This window comes from Panthera onca, chromosome C1, assembly GCF_046562875.1.
Source record: "Panthera onca isolate mPanOnc1 chromosome C1, mPanOnc1 haplotype 2, whole genome shotgun sequence".
Lineage (NCBI taxonomy): Eukaryota > Metazoa > Chordata > Mammalia > Carnivora > Felidae > Panthera > Panthera onca.
This window is the reverse complement of record NC_138346.1, coordinates 167,482,955-167,502,995: the sequence shown is the minus strand read 5'-3', so window position 1 is coordinate 167,502,995 and position 20,041 is coordinate 167,482,955. Positions and strand designations below refer to the sequence as shown.

Genomic DNA, 20,041 nt, shown 5'->3' with positions numbered 1-20,041 from the left:
AAATCTATGGCGTTCTCTCATATATCTTACCGTTTTCATCAATGTTGTATATTAACTGAGTGTTCTCGTATCTTTTAAGGAGCAGCCTTTACTGCTCTGATGTTCCATCTATTCATCCCATATCTGAATCTAAAGATTGCCATTTGCAGAGAGATGGTTTTTATGAATGCGTATTTCAGCCAATCTTTCTATTGTCCGGCTATACAATGTGGATTAGAATCAATCACTCTTTGGGTTCACTTGACTCTCCACCAACGTGTGTTGTTCCTGATTCTGTGGGTATGTCAAACTGTGTTGTTTGTCTTCATTTTTATTAGCAGATTTGGATTCAGGTTGATTCATGGTAATTGTTGTGTTTTACCATTTTCAGATAACACTATTTTTAAACAAAATTTTGTGTGTTTATAGTGGAATTGAAAAGACAATCAACCTTAGAAAGTTTTACTGTTTTTATTTTTTTAAGTTACTTATAGCACAATGTTTTTGTAATAGGAATACTTTCAGCATATAATTTGATAAGTTATATTGGTCATTGGTAATAAAATGTAGCAGTAATATTATTGTAAATAATGCACTGCTTTGTTTTTCTCCCAATGTACTTATGAAAACATTTGGTGTTTTTAGTTTAGAAATTTAATTTGGGTATTGTGATGGATTTTGTAATCTGAGTAGTCATAACCAGAGAGTTTAATTTGTGAGGCTGTGTAGGCTACCGAGAGATTCAAAATGACTACACTGAACAAGAAAAAAATAGATAAAGAAGATACCATCATGACATTTTTAAATACGCTTAAAAAAGATCCACTGATTTCAAAGGATTAAGAATATATTGAAAGAATATATTGAAAAGTATAATATATCCCTCCAATATTGCTGCAAAATCTTTGAGAAATGACCTATTTATGATTATGCAATAGAGGTAAAAGAATATCTTTGGTCCTATATACTATTTTGTTGGGAAATTATGCCAAAAATCCGTATTTGATTCGTTATATTTTCAAATAATTAGTACACATCTGAATTAAAACCTATATTTTGTTAAATGTATGATAAAATGATAATATTTAGGGTTTTTTTTATTACCATAGAGTCCCAATTAATTGATTTCCTCCCCCACGTGCGCGCATGTGCACACACACGCACATGCATACACACATACTATTTAGTTTTGTTCCACTTAAAGGGATTTTACTGTAAGGAGTACTTCTCTGGTACTACGTATCTTGGAATAGCATGGAACCCTCCTACCACTCTCTACCCCACAAACACGCACATTAATAACTTCACATGTAATATATGACACTATGAATTCAGTTCTATATGTTATCAGAACAACCTTTGATGTTATTCTTTTCAGTACTAAAATTAGGAGTTTAAGTTAGGCTTATACTGCCTACTTAGTACTAGAAAACAAGGTGGAGATTCAACTTGAGGATCCAAATGCCAGTTCCATGTGTTACTAGCTTTGTAAACATGGGCTAGACATGTAAGTGCCCTGTGACTAGTTTATCACCCATAAATGCATGTTGTAGGGATCATGAAAACTCTTGTACTTTAAAGTATCCTTTCTGCAAACTAGATATTCATGGAATATATCCATATGATATCCATATGATTCAGTCAAGTAAGATCACAGATTGAATGTCTTAGCATCTCTCACATATTCATACTTCCTTTTCTGAGGAGGAATTAACTTTTCAGGAGTTGAAATGTATGTCATCTTACTGTTGGTCAAGAATGTCTTCTTCATATATGAAGAATTGGATAAGCATGAGAAACATTAGAAATGAAAAGGTTTAGAGGTTTTGGTCATCAACAGTCTTAAGGTATTATAAGTGCAGAGCTTCAGAGTTCATACTACTGTGCTGGGATGTTGGGACTTTTAGTTCCCAAATATGCTGAGTTTGCACATTGACTTGTACTATTTTTTTTTTTTTTTAATCTCCTTTGAGGAGATACTGCTTTATAGAGTATAAAAGATTATAACATCATGATAATGTTTTAAAAATATTCTCACTGTTTAAATTACTGTTATACAGTACTATTTTTAAATTTTCTAGTGAAACCACTGCCTCCATCCAGTGTGAAAGTGGAAATTACTGTAAAAATTGGATTATTGAAAATATCTTGGGAAAAGCCAGTCTTTCCAGAGAATAATCTTAAATTCCAGATTCGCTACGGCTTAAGTGGGAAAGAAGTACAGTGGAAGGTACATTTTACCTAGAAATGTCTTCAGCTTGCCTCACTAAATGTTATTTCTTATAAGTGTTTAAGGATTTTATTGCATAAGATTTATTTTATTGGCACAAATGTACATCTTCCTGTATTCTGTAGCTGTTTTTGTTAAGTAGATATTTCTATAGGTTTAAAAAAAGATATTTCTACAAAGTAGATGTTTCTATAGGTTTAAATTCTTTTTAAAAGAATTGTTTTCATGTTTATTTTTGAGAGAGATAGAGATAGACAGAGACAGAGAGAGAATGAGTGGGGGAAGGGCAGAGAGAGAGAGAGAAGGGGCAGAGGATCTGAAGCAGGCTCTGTGCTGGCAGCAGAGAGCCCAATGTAGGGCTCAAACTCATGAACCATGTGATCATGACCTGAGCTGAAGTTGGGCACTTAACTGACTGAGCCACCCAGGCACCCCTAGGTCTAACCCTTTAAAGTTATGACATTTCCTGTAACCCATCATTTCCCAAAATGAGTTTGACAGAACATTGAACTATTCCTTGAAAAAAGATTGCATGGATGAATAAATGTAGGAACCCCTGTATCACTGTGTGTTCCTAGTACAGAACTGCACTGGGTTACATATTAAAGGTTTAGATAGGTCCTGCATCAAAGTAATATTTGTGACTTTATTTTATTCTGTGTTTCTCAAACTCAATTTACCAAGGAACTCTTTTTCCTTTAACATCTAATATTCTTTAGTACACTTATGTTCAAAGGGACACATTTTGGAAGAAGCTGCTTTTACCAAACAATTAAAACCACACCCATAGTGGCAAGTGTGCATATGGTGACAGGCCACGTCAGTTTTCAGATGGCAGCCGGCAAAGACCCAGGAATATTAGGAACCCTAATTATGCCTTTAGATCATCATGATTTTAGCAGAAAGGAATGTGACAGTTTACCATCTTATTGAAGAGACTATCAGAGATATCACTATGTAACCACTCAGTTAAAATTATTAAGAATTTCTGTGGGTAGAGGATTAGTGGACATAAATTAGTAATAGAGTTGAGAACAGCTGAGAGTGAGGTTGCAAGTAGGTCAGTCCAAATCTTGGCCTGAGGAGACCACAGATGACTAAGATAATCCTTCACTTGAAGGAGCTCAAGATCCAAGTCACATATTTCTATAGCCAGAAAACACAAAGTCAGCCCTCTGTTAATTTTGGAATAGTATTAAGGTTTTAAATAGAATGCACTTCAGGGCCCTTTAGCTACATAGGTGTTGGTAATGGTTACTCTAATGCTTGAGTTTATTTTACAGATGTATGAGGTGCATGATGCAAAATCCAATTCTGCCAGCGTCCTGGTGCCAGATCTGTGTGCTGTCTATGCTGTTCAGGTGCGCTGTAAGAGGCTGGATGGGCTGGGATATTGGAGCAATTGGAGTAATCCAGCCTACACAGTTGTCACAGATATAAAAGGTCTGTAGAGATTTTGTAAATGTGTCTTAAAAATGCATGAGGATGTGTGTTTCCAATAGGACTAAAAACTATTCCTTCTGAGAGCACGTGTACAACTTGGGCTCCTTGTCCTTCTGCAGTTCCTACCAGAGGACCTGAAGTTTGGAGAATAATTAATGAAGACACCACTAAAAAAGAGAGAAATGTTACTTTACTTTGGAAGGTATTCCTGCTTTTTATATTACTCTTAAATTTTATTTTTATACTTATGAAAGACTTCATTGTTCATAATCCTGTCATTTTTTAGGTTCTGCAGTCCAGTATTTCATTTCAGTTTTGAGATGTGATTGCAGAGAGCTACAATGCGCTGGCATGGAGTTAGGGAACTTCATTCTATTCTCAGCTGAGTATATTACAGCGAGGTCAGCATTATTTTGGCAAAGTTGCTTAGATGCTTCAGCCTCAATTTTCTCATCTGTATAAATGTAGAGCTGGACTAGATGATATCTGATAAAATTCTACTCCCCACCTACCCAGATTGTTCCGCACCCCGCAGGCATACATGTGTATGTGTTTGTGTTTATTTTTTTTCTGTTATTTCTGATTTTGAGGAATCTCGATGACAAAAAAATATATATGGAGAGACACTTCCAGTTGACTGTATAGAGTCGTTTTTGATGGGTTTGTAAAGCATTGGCAGCACTGAATCTTATTTGAAACAGGTGGCAGTAATGGAGGAAGTGGGGTATATTGTTAATGCTCTGTAGAATGGAAGAACAGAATTGGACTAGATATGTATTTTACATGGAATCATCAGTGATCTGGTATGATTTTTTTTTTAATGATCGGGCAGAAATTCTGGGATGCCGTATACATGGTTCTGATAGCCTCCAGTACTTGAATTAGCAACGATTAAGAGAAGAAGAGATAACAAATGACACTGGGGTTAACATAAATGATGATTAATATCTTTTCAGCTCTTTCTTGTTGCTTTACAGAACCAGATGGTTACTCGTTGTTGGTTTTTCAGATGAGGAAACTCTTGACTCTCTGCCGGTCTTTCTTTTCTCTAAAATTAGTGTGAAACTTCTCAGTGGAAAAGTGTCCTAATTGTATCATAATTAATTATACTTAAATGATTTATTCCCTGAGTCTTAAGGAAAAAAATAAGTTTCCTGTGCTGTATACCCATCCCGATGACTTCATTGTGTCTCTGTCAGACACCAGCCCTCTCCTACCTCACCTCCCCATACTTCAGCCTTGAACTAGACAGGGCTTGCCCTGGTCTGCCCCTGCCTCCCAGTGGGAAACATGTAAGAAGAGTTCATGAGCTTGGTTGATATAAAAAGCACGGGAGCCCTTAAACTAATCAATTTTCATGTTTACTACAGCCTCTGATGAAAAATGACTCATTGTGTAGTGTAAGAAAATATGTGGTAAAACATCATACTTCCCGCAATGGAACATGGTCAGAAGATGTGGGAAATCATACTCAATTCACTTTCTTGTGGACAGAGCAAGCACATTCTGTTACAGTTCTGGCCGTCAATTCAATTGGTGCTTCTTTTGTGAATTTTAATTTGACATTCTCATGGCCTATGAGCAAAGGTAAGAAAGGGTACAGGGTGGTAAACCTGTGCCCCTTTCAATATTTACTTTTTACAAACTCCTCCCATTCTAAATGATCTTCCAAGAAGCCTGCAGTTCCCTGAATCTGTAAGTCTGTCTCCTGTCTTTAATTTCTTCTTTTCTGAAAAACAGCAAAGCAGGTTGTACCCTGGTTATATAATATGGTCCTTGGGTTTTCATGTGGTAGAACCATGTTGAAATAATATTATGATAAATGAGAATATTCTAGTAAATCTAATACCTAAACCTTTTGGATCAATGCAAGTTGTACGTGAATTAATCTCTCTCTCCCTGCCTCTGTGTGTGTGTGTGTGTGTGTGTGTGTGTGTGTGTGTGTAAAAGTAAGTACAGGTACATGTGTGTATTATATTTATTACATACATATGTAATAGTATGACATATGGATGCAAGTAATTGTTCAGACTGGAAAATTAATCTGTTCTTCATTAAAAAAAATTTTTTTAACATTTTTATTTATTTTTGAGACAGAGAGAGACAGAGCATGAATGGGGGAGGGTCAGAGAGAGGGAGACACAGAATCTGAAACAGGCTCCAGGCTCTGAGCTGTCAGCACAGAGCCCAACGCGGGGCTCGAACTCACGGACCGCGAGATCACGACCTGAGCCAAAGTCGGCTGCTTAACCGACTCACCCACCCAGGCACCCCTGTTCTTCATTTAATACAAGTGATGAACTGGGGCTCTGTGGTGGCTCAGTCAGTTAAGCATCCAACTCTTTGTTTTGGCTCACAGTTCATGAGTTCAAGCCCTATATCAGGCTCCACTCTGACAGCATGGGGCCTGGGATTCTCTCTCTCTTCCTCTCTCTCTGCTCCTCTTCCATGCTCTCTCTCAAAATAAATAAATACACTTTTTAAAAAAGTGATGAACCTTCTTTTTTTTTTTTTAATTTTTTTTTCAACGTTTTTTATTTATTTTTGGGACAGAGAGAGACAGAGCATGAACGGGGGAGGGGCAGAGAGAGAGGGAGACACAGAATCAGAAACAGGCTCCAGGCTCCGAGCCATCAGCCCAGAGCCTGACGCGGGGCTCGAACTCACAGACCGCGAGATCGTGACCTGACTGAAGTCGGACGCTTAACCGACTGCGCCACCCAGGCGCCCCCCTTCTTTAATTAATTTTGATATATTTGATTAGAGAATTGAGAACTGCCTTTAATAGGAGTTTCCAATCTGCATTACATATTCAAAGTGTAACTTTTTATTTTTTTTATTTTTTTTATTTTATTTTTTTAATTTTTTTTATTTTTTAATATATGAAATTTACTGTCAAATTGGTTTCCATACAACACCCAGTGCTCATCCCAAAAGGTGCCCTCCTCAATACCCATCACCCACCCTCCCCTCCCTCCCACCCCCCATCAACCCTCAGTTTGTTCTCAGTTTTTAACAGTCTCTTATGTTTTGGCTCTCTCCCACTCTAACCTCTTTTTTTTTTTTTTTTCCTTCCCCTCCCCCATGGGTTTCTGTTACGTTTCTCAGGATCCACATAAGAGTGAAACCATATGGTATCTGTCTTTCTCTGTATGGCTTATTTCACTTAGCATCACACTCTCCAGTTCCATCCACGTTGCTACAAAAGGCCATATTTCATTTTTTCTCATTGCCACGTAGTATTCCATTGTGTATATAAACCACAATTTCTTTATCCATTCATCAGTTGATGGACATTTAGGCTCTTTCCATAATTTGGCTATTGTTGAGAGTGCTGCTATAAACATTGGGGTACAAGTGCCCCTATACATCAGTACTCCTGTATCCCTTGGATAAATTCCTAGCAGTGCTATTGCTGGGTCATAGGGTAGGTCTATTTTTAATTTTCTGAGGAACCTCCACACTGCTTTCCAGAGAGGCTGCACCAATTTGCATTCCCACCAACAGTGCAAGAGGGTTCCCGTTTCTCCACATCCTCTCCAGCATCTATAGTCTCCTGATTTGTTCATTATGGCCACTCTGACTGGCGTGAGGTGATATCTGAGTGTGGTTTTGATTTGTATTTCCCTGATAAGGAGCGACGTTGAACCTCTTTTCATGTGCCTGTTGGCCATCCGGATGTCTTCTTTAGAGAAGTGTCTATTCATGTTTTCTGCCCGTTTCTTCACTGGGTTATTTGTTTTTCGGGTGTGGAGTTTGGTGAGCTCTTTATAGATTTTGGATACTAGCCCTTTGTCCGATATGTCATTTGCAAATATCTTTTCCCATTCCGTTGGTTGCCTTTTAGTTTTGTTGGTTGTTTCCTTTGCTGTGCAGAAGCTTTTTATCTTCATAAGGTCCCAGTAATTCACTTTTGCTTTTAATTCCCTTGCCTTTGGGGATGTGCCGAGTAAGAGATTGCTACGGCTGAGGTCAGAGAGGTCTTTTCCTGCTTTCTCCTCTAAGGTTTTGATGGTTTCCTGTCTCACATTCAGGTCCTTTATCCATTTTGAGTTTATTTTTGTGAATGGTGTGAGAAAGTGGTCTAGTTTCAACCTTCTGCATGTTGCTGTCCAGTTCTCCCAGCACCATTTGTTAAAGAGACTGTCTTTTTTCCATTGGATGTTCTTTCCTGCTTTGTGAAAGATGAGTTGGCCATACGTTTGTGGGTCTAGTTCTGGGGTTTCTATTCTATTCCATTGGTCTATGTGTCTGTTTTTATGCCAATACCATGCTGTCTTGATGATGACAGCTTTGTAGTAGAGGCTAAAGTCTGGGATTGTGATGCCTCCTGCTTTGGTCTTCTTCTTCAAAATTACTTTGGCTATTCGGGGCCTTTTGTGGTTCCATATGAATTTTAGGATTGCTTGTTCTAGTTTCGAGAAGAATGCTGGTGCAGTTTTGATTGGGATTGCATTGAATGTGTAGATAGCTTTGGGTAGTATTGACATTTTGACAATATTTATTTTTCCAATCCATGAGCAGGGAATGTCTTTCCATTTCTTTATATCTTCTTCAATTACCTGCATAAGCTTTGTATAGTTTTCAGCATACAGATCTTGTACATCTTTGGTTAGATTTATTCCTAGGTACTTTATGCTTCTTGGTGCAATTGTGAACGGGATCACTTTCTTTATTTGTCTTTCTGTTGCTTCATTGTTAGTGTATAAGAATGCAACTGATTTCTGTACATTGATTTTGTATCCTGCAACTTTGCTGAATTCATGTATCAGTTCTAGCACACTTTTGGTGGAGTCTATCGGATTTTCCATGTATAATATCATGTCATCTGCAAAAAGCGAAAGCTTGACTTCATCCTTGCCAATTTTGATGCCTTTGATTTCCTTTTGTTGTCTGATTGCTGATGCTAGAACTTCCAGCACTATGTTAAACAGCAGCGGTGAGAGTGGGCATCCCTGTCGTGTTCCTGATCTCAGGGAAAAAGCTCTCAGTTTTTCCCCGTTGAGGATGATGTTAGCTGTGGGCTTTTCATAAATGGCTTTTATGATCTTTAAGTATGTTCCTTCTATCCCGACTTTCTCAAGGGTTTTTATTAAGAAAGGGTGCTGGATTTTGTCAAAGGCCTTTTCTGCATCGATTGACAGGATCATATGGTTCTTCTCTTTTCTTTTATTAATGTGATGTATCACGTTGATCGATTTGCGAATGTTGAACCAGCCCTGCATCCCAGGAATGAATCCCACTTGATCATGGTGAATAATTCTTTTTATATGCTGTTGAATTCGATTTGCTAGTATCTTATTGAGAATTTTTGCATCCATATTCATCAGGGATATTGGCCTGTAGTTCTCTTTTTTTACTGGGTCTCTGTCTGGTTTAGGAATCAAAGTAATACTGGCTTCATAGAATGAGTCTGGAAGTTTTCCTTCCCTTTCTATTTCTTGGAATAGCTTGAGAAGGATAGGTATTATCTCTGCTTTAAATGTCTGGTAGAACTCCCCTGGGAAGCCATCTGGTCCTGGACTCTTATTTTTTGGGAGATTCTTGATAACCGATTCAATTTCTTCGCTGGTTATGGGTCTGTTCAAGCTTTCTATTTCCTCCTGATTGAGTTTTGGAAGAGTGTGGGTGTTTAGGAATTTGTCCATTTCTTCCAGGTTGTCCAATTTGTTGGCATATAATTTTTCATAGTATTCCCTGATAATTGTTTGTATCTCTGAGGGATTGGTTGTAATCATTCCATTTTCATTCATGATTTTATCTATTTGGGTCATCTCCCTTTTCTTTTTGAGAAGCCTGGCTAGAGGTTTGTCAATTTTGTTAATTTTTTCAAAAAACCAACTCTTGGTTTCGTTGATCTGCTCTACAGTTTTTGTTAGATTCTATATTGTTTATTTCTGCTCTGATCTTTATTATTTCTCTTCTTCTGCTGGGTTTAGGCTGCCTTTGCTGCTCTGCTTCTATTTCCTTTAGGTGTGCTGTTAGATTTTGTATTTGGGATTTTTCTTGTTTCTTGAGATAGGCCTGGATTGCAATGTATTTTCCTCTCAGGACTGCTTTCGCTGCGTCCCAAAGCGTTTGGATTGTTGTATTTTCATTTTCGTTTGTTTCCATATATTTTTTAATTTCTTCTCTAATTGCCTGGTTGACCCACTCATTCGTTAGTAGGGTGTTCTTTAACCTCCATGCTTTTGGAGGTTTTCCAGACTTTTTCCTGTGGTTGATTTCAAGCTTCATAGCATTGTGGTCTGAAAGTATGCATGGTATAATTTCAATTCTTGTAAACTTATGAAGGGCTGTTTTGTGACCCAGAATGTGATCTATCTTGGAGAATGTTCCATGTGCACTCGAGAAGAAAGTATATTCTGTTGCTTTGGGATGCAGAGTTCTAAATATATCTGTCAAGTCCATCTGATCCAATGTATCATTCAGGGCCCTTGTTTCTTTATTGACCGTGTGTCTAGATGATCTATCCATTTCTGTAAGTGGGGTGTTAAAGTCCCCTGCAATGACCACATTCTTATCAATAAGGTTGCTTATGTTTATGAGTAATTGTTTTATATATCTGGGGGCTCGGGTATTTGGCGCATAGACATTTATAATTGTTAGCTCTTCCGGATGGATAGACCCTGTGATTATTATATAATGCCCTTCTTCATCTCTTGTTACAGCCTTTAATTTAAAGTCTAGTTTGTCTGATATAAGTATGGCTACTCCAGCTTTCTTTTGGCTTCCAGTAGCATGATAAATAGTTCTCCATCCCCTCACTCTCAATCTAAAGGTGTCCTCAGATCTAAAATGAGTCTCTTGTAGACAGCAAATAGATGGGTCTTGTTTTTTTATCCATTCTGATAGCCTATGTCTTTTGGTTGGCGCATTTAATCCATTTACATTCAGTGTTATTATAGAAAGATACGGGTTTAGAGTCATTGTGATGTCTGTATGTTTTATGCTTGTAGTGATGTCTCTGGTACTTTGTCTCACAGGATCCCCCTTAGGATCTCTTGTAGGGCTGGTTTCGTGGTGACAAATTCCTTCAGTTTTTGTTTGTTTGGGAAGACCTTTATCTCTCCTTCTATTCTAAATGACAGACTTGCTGGATAAAGGATTCTCGGCTGCATATTTTTTCTGTTTAGCACACTGAAGATATCGTGCCAAGCCTTTCTGGCCTGCCAAGTTTCAAAGGAGAGATCAGTCACGAGTCTTATAGGTCTCCCTTTATATGTGAGGGCACGTTTATCCCTTGCTGCTTTCAGAATTTTCTCTTTATCCTTGTATTTTGCCAGTTTCAGTATGATATGTCGTGCAGAAGATCGATTCAAGTTACGTCTGAAGGGAGTTCTCTGTGCCTCTTGGATTTCAACGCCTTTTTCCTTCCCCAGTTCAGGGAAGTTCTCAGCAATTATTTCTTCAAGTACCCCTTCAGCACCTTTCCCTCTCTCTTCCTCCTCTGGGATACCAATTATGCGTATATTATTTCTTTTTAGTGTATCACTTAGTTCTCTAATTTTCCCCTCATACTCCTGGATTTTTTTATCTCTCTTTCTCTCAGCTTCCTCTTTTTCCATAACTTTATCTTCTAGTTCACCTATTCTCTCCTCTGCCTCTTCAATCCAAGCTGTCATCATTTCCATTTTGTTTTGCATTTCGTTTAAAGTGCTTTTCAGCTCCTCATGACTGTTCCTTAGTCCCTTGATCCCTGTGGCAAGAGATTCTCTGCTGTTCTCTATACTGTTTTCAAGCCCAGCGATTAATTTTATGACTATTATTCTAAATTCACTTTCTGTTATATTATTTAAATCCTTTTTGATCAGTTCATTAGCTGTTGTTATTTCCTGGAGATTCTTCTGAGGGGAATTCTTCCGTTTGGTCATTTTGGATAGTCCCTGGAGTGGTGAGGACCTGCAGGGCACTTCCCCTGTGCTGTGGTGTATAACTGGAGTTGGTGGGCGGGGCCGCAGTCCAACCTGATGTCTGCCCCCAGCCCACCGCTGGGGCCACAGTCAGACTGGTGTGTGCCTTCTCTTCCCCTCTCCTAGGGGCGGGATTCACTGTGGGGTGGCGTGTCCCGTCTGGGCTACTTGCACACTGCCAGGCTTGTGGTGCTGGGGATCTGGCGTATTAGCTGGGGTGGGTAGGCAAGGTGCACGGGGGCAGGAGGGGCAGGCTTAGCTCGCTTCTCCTTAGGTGATCCACTTCAGGAGGGGCCCTGTGGCAGCGGGAGGGAGTCAGATCCGCTGCCTGAGGTTTGGCTCCGCAGAAGCACAGCGTTGGGTGTTTGCGCTGAGCGAGCAAGTTCCCTGGCAGGAACTGGTTCCCTTTGGGATTTTGGCTGGGGGATGGGTGAGGGAGATGGCGCTGGCGAGCGCCTTTGTTCCCCGCCAAGCTGAGCTCTGCCGTCCAGGGGCTCAGCAGCTCTCCCTCCCTTTGTCCTCCAGCCTTCCCACTTTCTGAGCAGAGCTGTTAACTTATGACCTCCCAGACGCTAAGTCGCGCTGGCTGTCGGAACACAGTCCGTCAGGCCCCTCCGCTTTTGCAAGCCAGACTCGGGGGTTCTGCTTGGCCAGCGAGCCGCCCCTCCGCCCCGGCTCCCTCCCGCCAGTCCGTGGAGCGCGCACCGCCTCACCGCCCTTCCTACCCTCTTCCGTGGGCCTCTCGTCTGCGCTTGGCTCTGGAGACTCCGTTTTGCTAATCCTCTGGGGGTTTTCTGGGTTCTTTAGGCAGGTGTAGGTGGAATCTAAGTGATCAGCAGGACGCGCGGTGAGCCCAGCGTCCTTCTACGCCGCCATCTTCCCTCCCTTCAAAGTGTAACTTTTTAATGGAAAATTCAAATCTCCTGTATCTCTACTAATCTCTTCCATGAAGTCTTTGCTTATTGCTTTGATTAGGTATGTCCTAAATTGGGGTGCTTCCTACCTTTCTTAAGGTATTTTATATCTTGCCTTATATTAATGATTAGTTTTGTACGTATAGTGTAAGCTTCTTGTAAGTTCCATAGCATCTACACAATGTTTTACACTAAAAATATTTTCCATCAAGATGTTCTAGAAATATTTATTGAATGCTGCACTGTGTTAGGTGGTGGGAACTCCAATGTGAGAAAAACTATAATGGTCTCAGTATCCACAGAGCCGAATCAACTTTTTGATTATTTAATTAACAAATAATCAAATAATCATACAAGTTGATGCTTATTTACAAACTGAGATAAATGTTTCCAGGAGAGGAATATAATTTTATAAAAGAAAATAAAATAGGAACCTGACTTGGTATTGAGGATTAGAGAGGCTTTCTTAAGCAAGCAGTATAGGAATGAAACTTCCCCAAAAGAGCATTGGCTCTTGAGAGAGTAGGAGTCTGACCGAAAGTCCTTGTGGCATAGGAGAGGACATAAAGGAATTATTATCCTCACATATGGAAATACAGTGGAGGCAGTGGAGGCTTTTTTTTTAAAAGTAGGCTTCATGCCCAGCACAGAGTCCATTGTGGGGCTTGAACTCACAACCCTGAGATCAAGACCTGAGCTGAGATCAAGAGTCGGATGCTCAACTCACTGAGCTACCCAGGCACCCCTCCAGTGGAGGCTTTTAAGTGAGACTCTGTGAGGAGGGTGTTAAATGATCAGATTTGTTCTTTGAAAGCACAACTCCATCAGCAGGAGAGAAGAGTTTGGAGAGAAGTAGAGGGGATGATTAATAAGCTTGGGCAGTATTCCAGTGGCGAGCAACTTCCTTGACTCTATCCAAAATCCCGTTTTTGGTTTCTCCTCAATAGCATATATTCCCACATCTTTCTGCATACATGACTCTGTGGTACAAAAATAATTGTATTATATTTATTTATATAAATGTCAGCCTTTTCTTCCTTCTCCTTTTGTCTAATAGGTTATATGTGCCTTGAGGGTATTTGATTTTTTACATTAATTTTGAATTTAAAAACAAATTTCCTTCTTTTCCCCTCAGTAAATACCGTGCAGTCACTCAGTGCTTATCCTTTAAACAGCAGTTGTGTGTTTCTTTCCTGGAAATTATCACCCAGTGATTACTCTCTGATGTATTTTATTACTGAGTGGAAAATTCTTAATGAAGACAGTGAAACTAAATGGCTTAGAATCCCTTCATCCGTTAAGAAGTATTATATTCATGGTAAGTTTGCTGTACTTTAATAAGTTTCTCTTATGGAGTAGTAGGAGAGTGATTATTAGTTCAAATAACATAGCCAGTTAATGAAAACTTAAAAAATATAGATGATACTGCCATCTTACTACATATAATTCTATCCCTTTATCATAAACATTCAATTCTATTTCATTTGATCCTTTTAAAATATTTTACACCGTTGTAATCATATCATCTATCAACTTTTTTTCTGATTTGTTCCTTTGATATATCACAAGCATGTTTCTCTTTTCTCCCCAATCCTTTTATCCGTATTTTTAATGATCATATAGCATCTTATTCTAAAGTCTACTTAAACCATTTATTTTTTTGAGAACATTTATTTGCTTCTAGTTTTACCTTTTTTTTTCTAGACTATTTTTTAATGGCTTTTTTTACTATCTACCACCAAATTGTTTTCCCAAATATGTGTACCAACATATAATACCACTAGTGGAGAGTGGGAGTGCCAGGCTGAAGGTCTAAAAATGTAGGACTTGGTGATGTAGGCAATATAAACTCCCCAAAGTAGACCAGTTGCCCCAGGAGGTGATTAAACCGCATAATATAGTATCTCCAAGTCTGAGTAAGGTTGAAGTAGGGAAGCTAATGATTACCATGATCCGACAATACAGTATCACTCCAGAGACTCATACTTCAGTTGCATTCCAAAGACCCTAGCATCAGGGCACATAGAAACGATTGATAGAGAACTAAATTCAGTTCATTACCACTGTGGTCCAGATGATTATTTTCTGTGCTTTTATTTAAATTATGGGAATATATAATTTAGGCTTCAAAGAGATTGATCCCTTGTGGAATATTTATATATTATCAACATTTGTAAAAATGATACATCACTGATAGATTTGTTTTGAGCTTTGTTATACAGATGGTTGTTCCCTTGATGGGGGGCGGGGTGGGGGGCTGGATAAGCAAGGGGACTCCTGGTCCCTGCCCCTACTTTGCATTTCATAAGACTTTAGTCTCACAGCTGCCTTGAATAGGGAAACTAAGTAAACTAAATGCATATGAAAGAGGAATGTTGCTAGCTTTGGGGATATGGCAGAGGAGGTAGGGCATATTGTCCTAGAAAGGGAAACTGGAAGCTCATATCCTATGAGCTTGAACAAATTGGTAATCATTGGAATGTGCCTTTGAAAATTGCAATCTTCTGTCTCTGGGTAATATTTTCAAAAATTAGTTACTAAGTATTGTCATTACTAGGAGAATTTGGAATGCTTAGGTTATTTTTGAAACTTGCTTAGTCATCAGTTTCGATCCATAAATAACTAAATTTCTAGGTGTGGAAATATAGGAGAGTCACCTAAAATTTTTTTATATAAGTTTTAGTCATTAATATTAATTCAGTAGGAATGACCCTTCAATAAATTTTTCTCCTCAGATCATTTTATTCCCATCGAGAAGTATCAATTCAGTCTTTACCCAGTATTTATGGAAGGAGTGGGGAAACCGAAGATAATTAATAGTTTTACCCCAGGTAAATTTTTTTCCTTTTGGTTTCTTTTTACACAGATGTGTGGTTTTCTGCTCAGTTAGCAGTTATATTGCCATCTTTTTACACAGATGTGTGGTTTCCTACTCAGTTAGCAGTTATATTGCCATCTGATTATATTCTTTTTGATGAAGTCATGGAAGAGTCCAGAGTCTTACATAGATGTGTCAGGGAGTGATTGCAGTAGGGGTGTATGGTTCCCTGGTGGTAGTAAGAAGGAGAACAGCCAAGCATGGTATTGTATTCTCGTATTGGAAATTAAATTTTTCAGTCTCAAATTGGATAAAAAGTTAATGGAAACAAAATAAAGGGAGATATGCAGCTGTACAATAAAATTCATCATCAGAAAGACTACTTGGAAAAATAGGACTTTTCTGTACAATTCATATAAATGTATCTACCCCAAGTAATATGTTTGGGGGTATATACTTATGAGCCTTTAAATTTTAATCAGTCTTTTAAAGGAAACATTTTGTTCCCTAAAAATAAAACTAGAAAGGTAGTTATAGAAATAAATTCACTGTTCCTCTTAAATTTCTGATTCATCTTACCGTGGTTGGAGTATTAACATTTTGATTTTGCTATTACTGTTCACATTGTCTTCAAATCGAAGCAACCTAATGATGAAGTTGAAGAGAGAAATATTTTTCCTGGTTTCAGAATTAAAATAATTATAAAAATCCATTCATTATTTGGCAAATACATGTTGGGCACAAGAACTGGGGATTGAACAGTAAACATCAGTCTCTGTACTCATGGAGCTTAAACCCCAGTGCTCTAATGGGAATGACAGTAAACAAATCATGTATAATATAACAGCAGATAGAAGTAAGTGCCATGGGGCGCCTGGGTGGCTCAGTCGGTTGAGCGCCGACTTCGGCTCAGGTCACTATCTCGCGGTCCGTGAGTTTGAGCCCCGCATCGGGCCCCTGTGCTGACAGCTCAGAGCCCGGAGCCTGTTTCAGATTCTGTGTCTCCCTCTCTCTGACCCTACCCCATTCATGCTCTGTCTCTCTCTGTCTCAAAAATAAATAAACGTTAAAAAAAAAAATTAAAAAAAAAAAAAAGAAGTAAGTGCCATGAAGCAAAATAAAAGTAAGATGAGTTAAAGTGTGGCTCTTTAGGGGCTCCTTGTTGGGGGGGGGGTCTCAGTAGGGTAAGCGTCTGGCTTCAGCTGAGGTCATGTTCTCATGGCTTGTGAGTGTGCACTCTGTGTAGGGTTCTCTGCTGTCAGCGCAGAGCCCAATTCGGATCCTCTGTCTCCCTGTCTCTCTGTCCCTCCCCTGCTCACACATTCTCTCTCTCTTTCTCAAAAATAAATAAACATTAAAAAAAAGTGCTGCTTTAGTTAGGATGCCCAGAATTGGTCTTTTTCTCTGTGCAGATGACATTTAAGTCAAGACCTACAAGTACAAAAGAAGACATTTCAGGCAAAGGTTAGCAAGTGCAAAGTTTCTGAAGAGCAAGTATATTTCGTAGCTCAAGAAAAGCAAGGTCAATGTGTGTGTAGTGAACAAGGTAAGACATTGGCAGGTGTTGTAAGTAGGCTTCTCTAGAAGCAGATGCTGAGACAGAGTCATCAGAACTTTAATTGGTACTTTGACTTATATAACCTAAGGTGATCAAATGGAATTGGCAAAGAAGTAATTTTGAAAAAATGTTTTGCTAAATTACAGTAAACATAATTCTGAACAAAATAATCATTTTATTAATGTGACCATAATTATAGTTTACCTTTTTCTTATTTTTATATCTTTAAAGTAATGCAGATTTATGATAAAATCAGAAAAAAAGTCTATTGTAATTATTGATACAGAAAGATGTTATTATTTTCTCAAGCTTCCGAATCATGTGAATTATATGTCTTTTTCAGATGATATTGAAAAACGCCAGAATGATGCAGGTCTATATGTAATTGTGCCAATAATTATTTCCTCTTCAATCTTATTGCTTGGAACATTATTAATATCACACCAAAGGTAATGTACTTGATGTGAAAAATCTTTATGAAAAAAGCCCTTGAGCATATTTAAACCTTAATTTAAACCCCAAATCAGAAACATTAAAGTATGCTAGATATGTTTATGTGTATTCAGTATACAATTAAGATAGCCTAAAAAGAAAAGGCCTGTTTTCAGGAAACCACATTCTGTTTTGCTAGTACCACATAAACATCATGGAAGAAATTCATATTTATTTATTTATTTATTTATCTATCTATCCATCCATCTATCTATTTATTTATTATTATTTTTTAATCTTCATTTTTAAGAGACAGAGAGGGAGAGTGAACACGAGCAGGGGATGGGCAGAGAGAGAGGGAAATAGAGGATCAAAGATCTGAAGCAGGTTCTACATTGAGAGTGGAGAGCCCAATACAGGGCTCAAACTTACAAACTGTGAGATCATGACCTGAGCTGAATTTGGACGCTTAACTGACTGAGCCACCCAGGCACCCCAGAAATTCATTTTTAAAATGTAAATACATTCAGGAAATAACAGGCTTATAACAGGAAATCCTAAGCAGTATGTTCTCAGATACGGCAAAAATGACTTTTAGAGTTGTAGATTTTGGGTTGAGGACTTTTAGTGATGAAGATTTACCTGGAGTGCTCAGTTCATTTTTAAAAATCAGCACTGCATGGCTCCCCAGTTTGGCAAATAGCCTTGTTTGGCAAATAACCTTGAATTTCTTGTGGTTCTGTGGGTGCCCCATCACTGTGTGCTGAGAGGTCTGGACCAATGATATTATTTCACACATGCCAAATCTCTACAGAAACTTTTGTCTTATAGCAGAAAAGAGGGACAGGGGGTTTTAGAATCTGAATATATCTTTCAGTCAAGTGAGCTGATGAGGCCATATCAAGTGGAATTGTTTCTGAAATTCAATCGATGGCCACTTTTATTTTTTTATTTTTTCCCAATATATGAAATTTATTGTCAAATTGGTTTCCATACAACACTCAGTGCTCATCGATGGCCACTTTTAATGTATTATTTTCTCCAAAAAAAATCCATGACAAGTGTTCAGCACAGTGCCTGGCATAGAGCTTTCAAATAGTGTTGGTTATTTTTATTATTATACTGGTTATTAGATTTGATCTAGACAGAACATTGTGGAAATCTTCATGGGATAGTATCTGAAATGAATCAAGCCCTACTGAGACATGGCTGATTAATTTCTAGTTTGTGCACTCATTAACTGTGAACATTTTCAGTATGAATGTTTTGTTATTTATCCTTTGCAGAATGAAAAAGATGTTTTGGGAAGATGTTCCAAACCCCAAGAACTGTTCCTGGGCACAAGGACTTAATTTTCAGAAGGTCCCTTTTTCAATTTTTTTAACCCAAAATATATAAGATTGCATTTAAATGCTATATGCCTTGTATAGCTTCAAACATTATTAAGGTTTAAAATATTTTAAGGATATGGTTTAGGTCTTATTGTATTCATTTAAATATGAGTTCTATTTAATTTAATTACATATTTTTAAGAATAGCAAGATGCAGAGATTTAAAACCAGCATGAAACAAAATTCAGTAGGTAGTTTATCATGTGGGCATTAAATATATATCTATATCACAGTATATAATAAAATAAATATTAGAATATTAAGAGTTAAATCTGATGAAGAACAGATATTTGGATATACTTTTTTGGTATAAATTGATTGTCTTTAGGTAAAAGCTGGAATCAATATTTTTAATCCCTGTAATTATTACCATAATTATTTAAATCAATTAAAAAATATAAAAATAATTCTGGCCTCAAACACCACAACCTGAAAAATATAATTACTGTAATAAAGCTTACATTTAAGTACATTGGTTTTTTTTTCAAGCTAAAGTACTTTATGAATTAGCTACAATAAAATAATTTGTACTTACATCTATGATAGGATTTCTTAGAAACCTCTAGTGTTTAATATTTCATTAGTTCTTGTAGTTTCCCTTGAAGCCAGGTTGGTTTTCCACCCATAAAATTGGGAAAATAGAATTCAGTTTTCATGTCCAAATATCAACATGCTGTTTTAAATATCAGTCATATGGAGGTTATTAAGCAGTCTCAATGATTGCATCTTTATTATTAGTCACTGTTGAAAAGTCTTCACTGGTTTCCTTTTAGCTACAAGATAAAGTACAGTCCCTTTAAGCTAGCACTCAATGACTTCTGTCTACAGTCTGTTATCAATTTACATATCCTATCTCTTCTGTCCCTGGGCCTTGGTCATGCCTTTACTGTTCCCTTTACCTCTACAGCCCCACCATGTCAGTGAAGACCTTGCCCTTCTAGGCCCTCTTCCCCAAACCTTCCTTTAACAAAAGTAGTTCAGAATTTCTCCCCTTCTAAGTTCCCAGAGTATTTTACTGTTTAATTTTTGTGAAAAGTGCTCTGAATTCCTGGGGAGTATTTTACCCCTCACAAATATTGACTGACTTCCTGCTGCATGTGAAGTATGAAAGTGAAGATTCAGTAAAGCATTGCTGGTAATTCATAAGAGTGTCTGCTTATATACGTGCAAATCACTGAGACATAGTCGTATATGCTTCAATCTGCAGCATCTCAGTTTCATTTCCTGTAAAATGAAGTTTAATAGAACTTACATCATAAGATTGTTTTGGGGATTGAAGAAGATGGTACTTGTAACATAGTTAAGTTTCAATAACTATTAGTTATCATTATTTTACATATTTAGATGTTTTAAATTATTATTC

At 37.8% G+C, this 20,041-nt stretch overlaps 1 protein-coding gene across 8 annotated transcripts in view; it reads left to right on the top strand.

Annotated features, from left to right (window-relative positions):
- LEPR (leptin receptor) overlaps positions 1 to 20,041 on the top strand; it is a 122,740-nt gene that overhangs the window by 84,280 nt on the left and 18,419 nt on the right. For 7 of the 8 annotated variants that reach the window (XM_078451811.2, XM_060621181.3, XM_060621183.3 and 4 more), the window contains 9 exons: positions 80 to 279; positions 2,061 to 2,209; positions 3,493 to 3,652; positions 3,772 to 3,854; positions 5,023 to 5,239; positions 13,615 to 13,797; positions 15,215 to 15,310; positions 17,199 to 17,304; positions 18,574 to 18,649. In XM_078451811.2, the coding sequence (XP_078307937.2) occupies positions 80 to 279; positions 2,061 to 2,209; positions 3,493 to 3,652; positions 3,772 to 3,854; positions 5,023 to 5,239; positions 13,615 to 13,797; positions 15,215 to 15,310; positions 17,199 to 17,304; positions 18,574 to 18,649 (1,270 nt within the window). The remainder of the gene's footprint in view (positions 1 to 79; positions 280 to 2,060; positions 2,210 to 3,492; positions 3,653 to 3,771; positions 3,855 to 5,022; positions 5,240 to 13,614; positions 13,798 to 15,214; positions 15,311 to 17,198; positions 17,305 to 18,573; positions 18,650 to 20,041) is intronic. The other variant, XM_060621189.3, reaches the window with a different exon arrangement.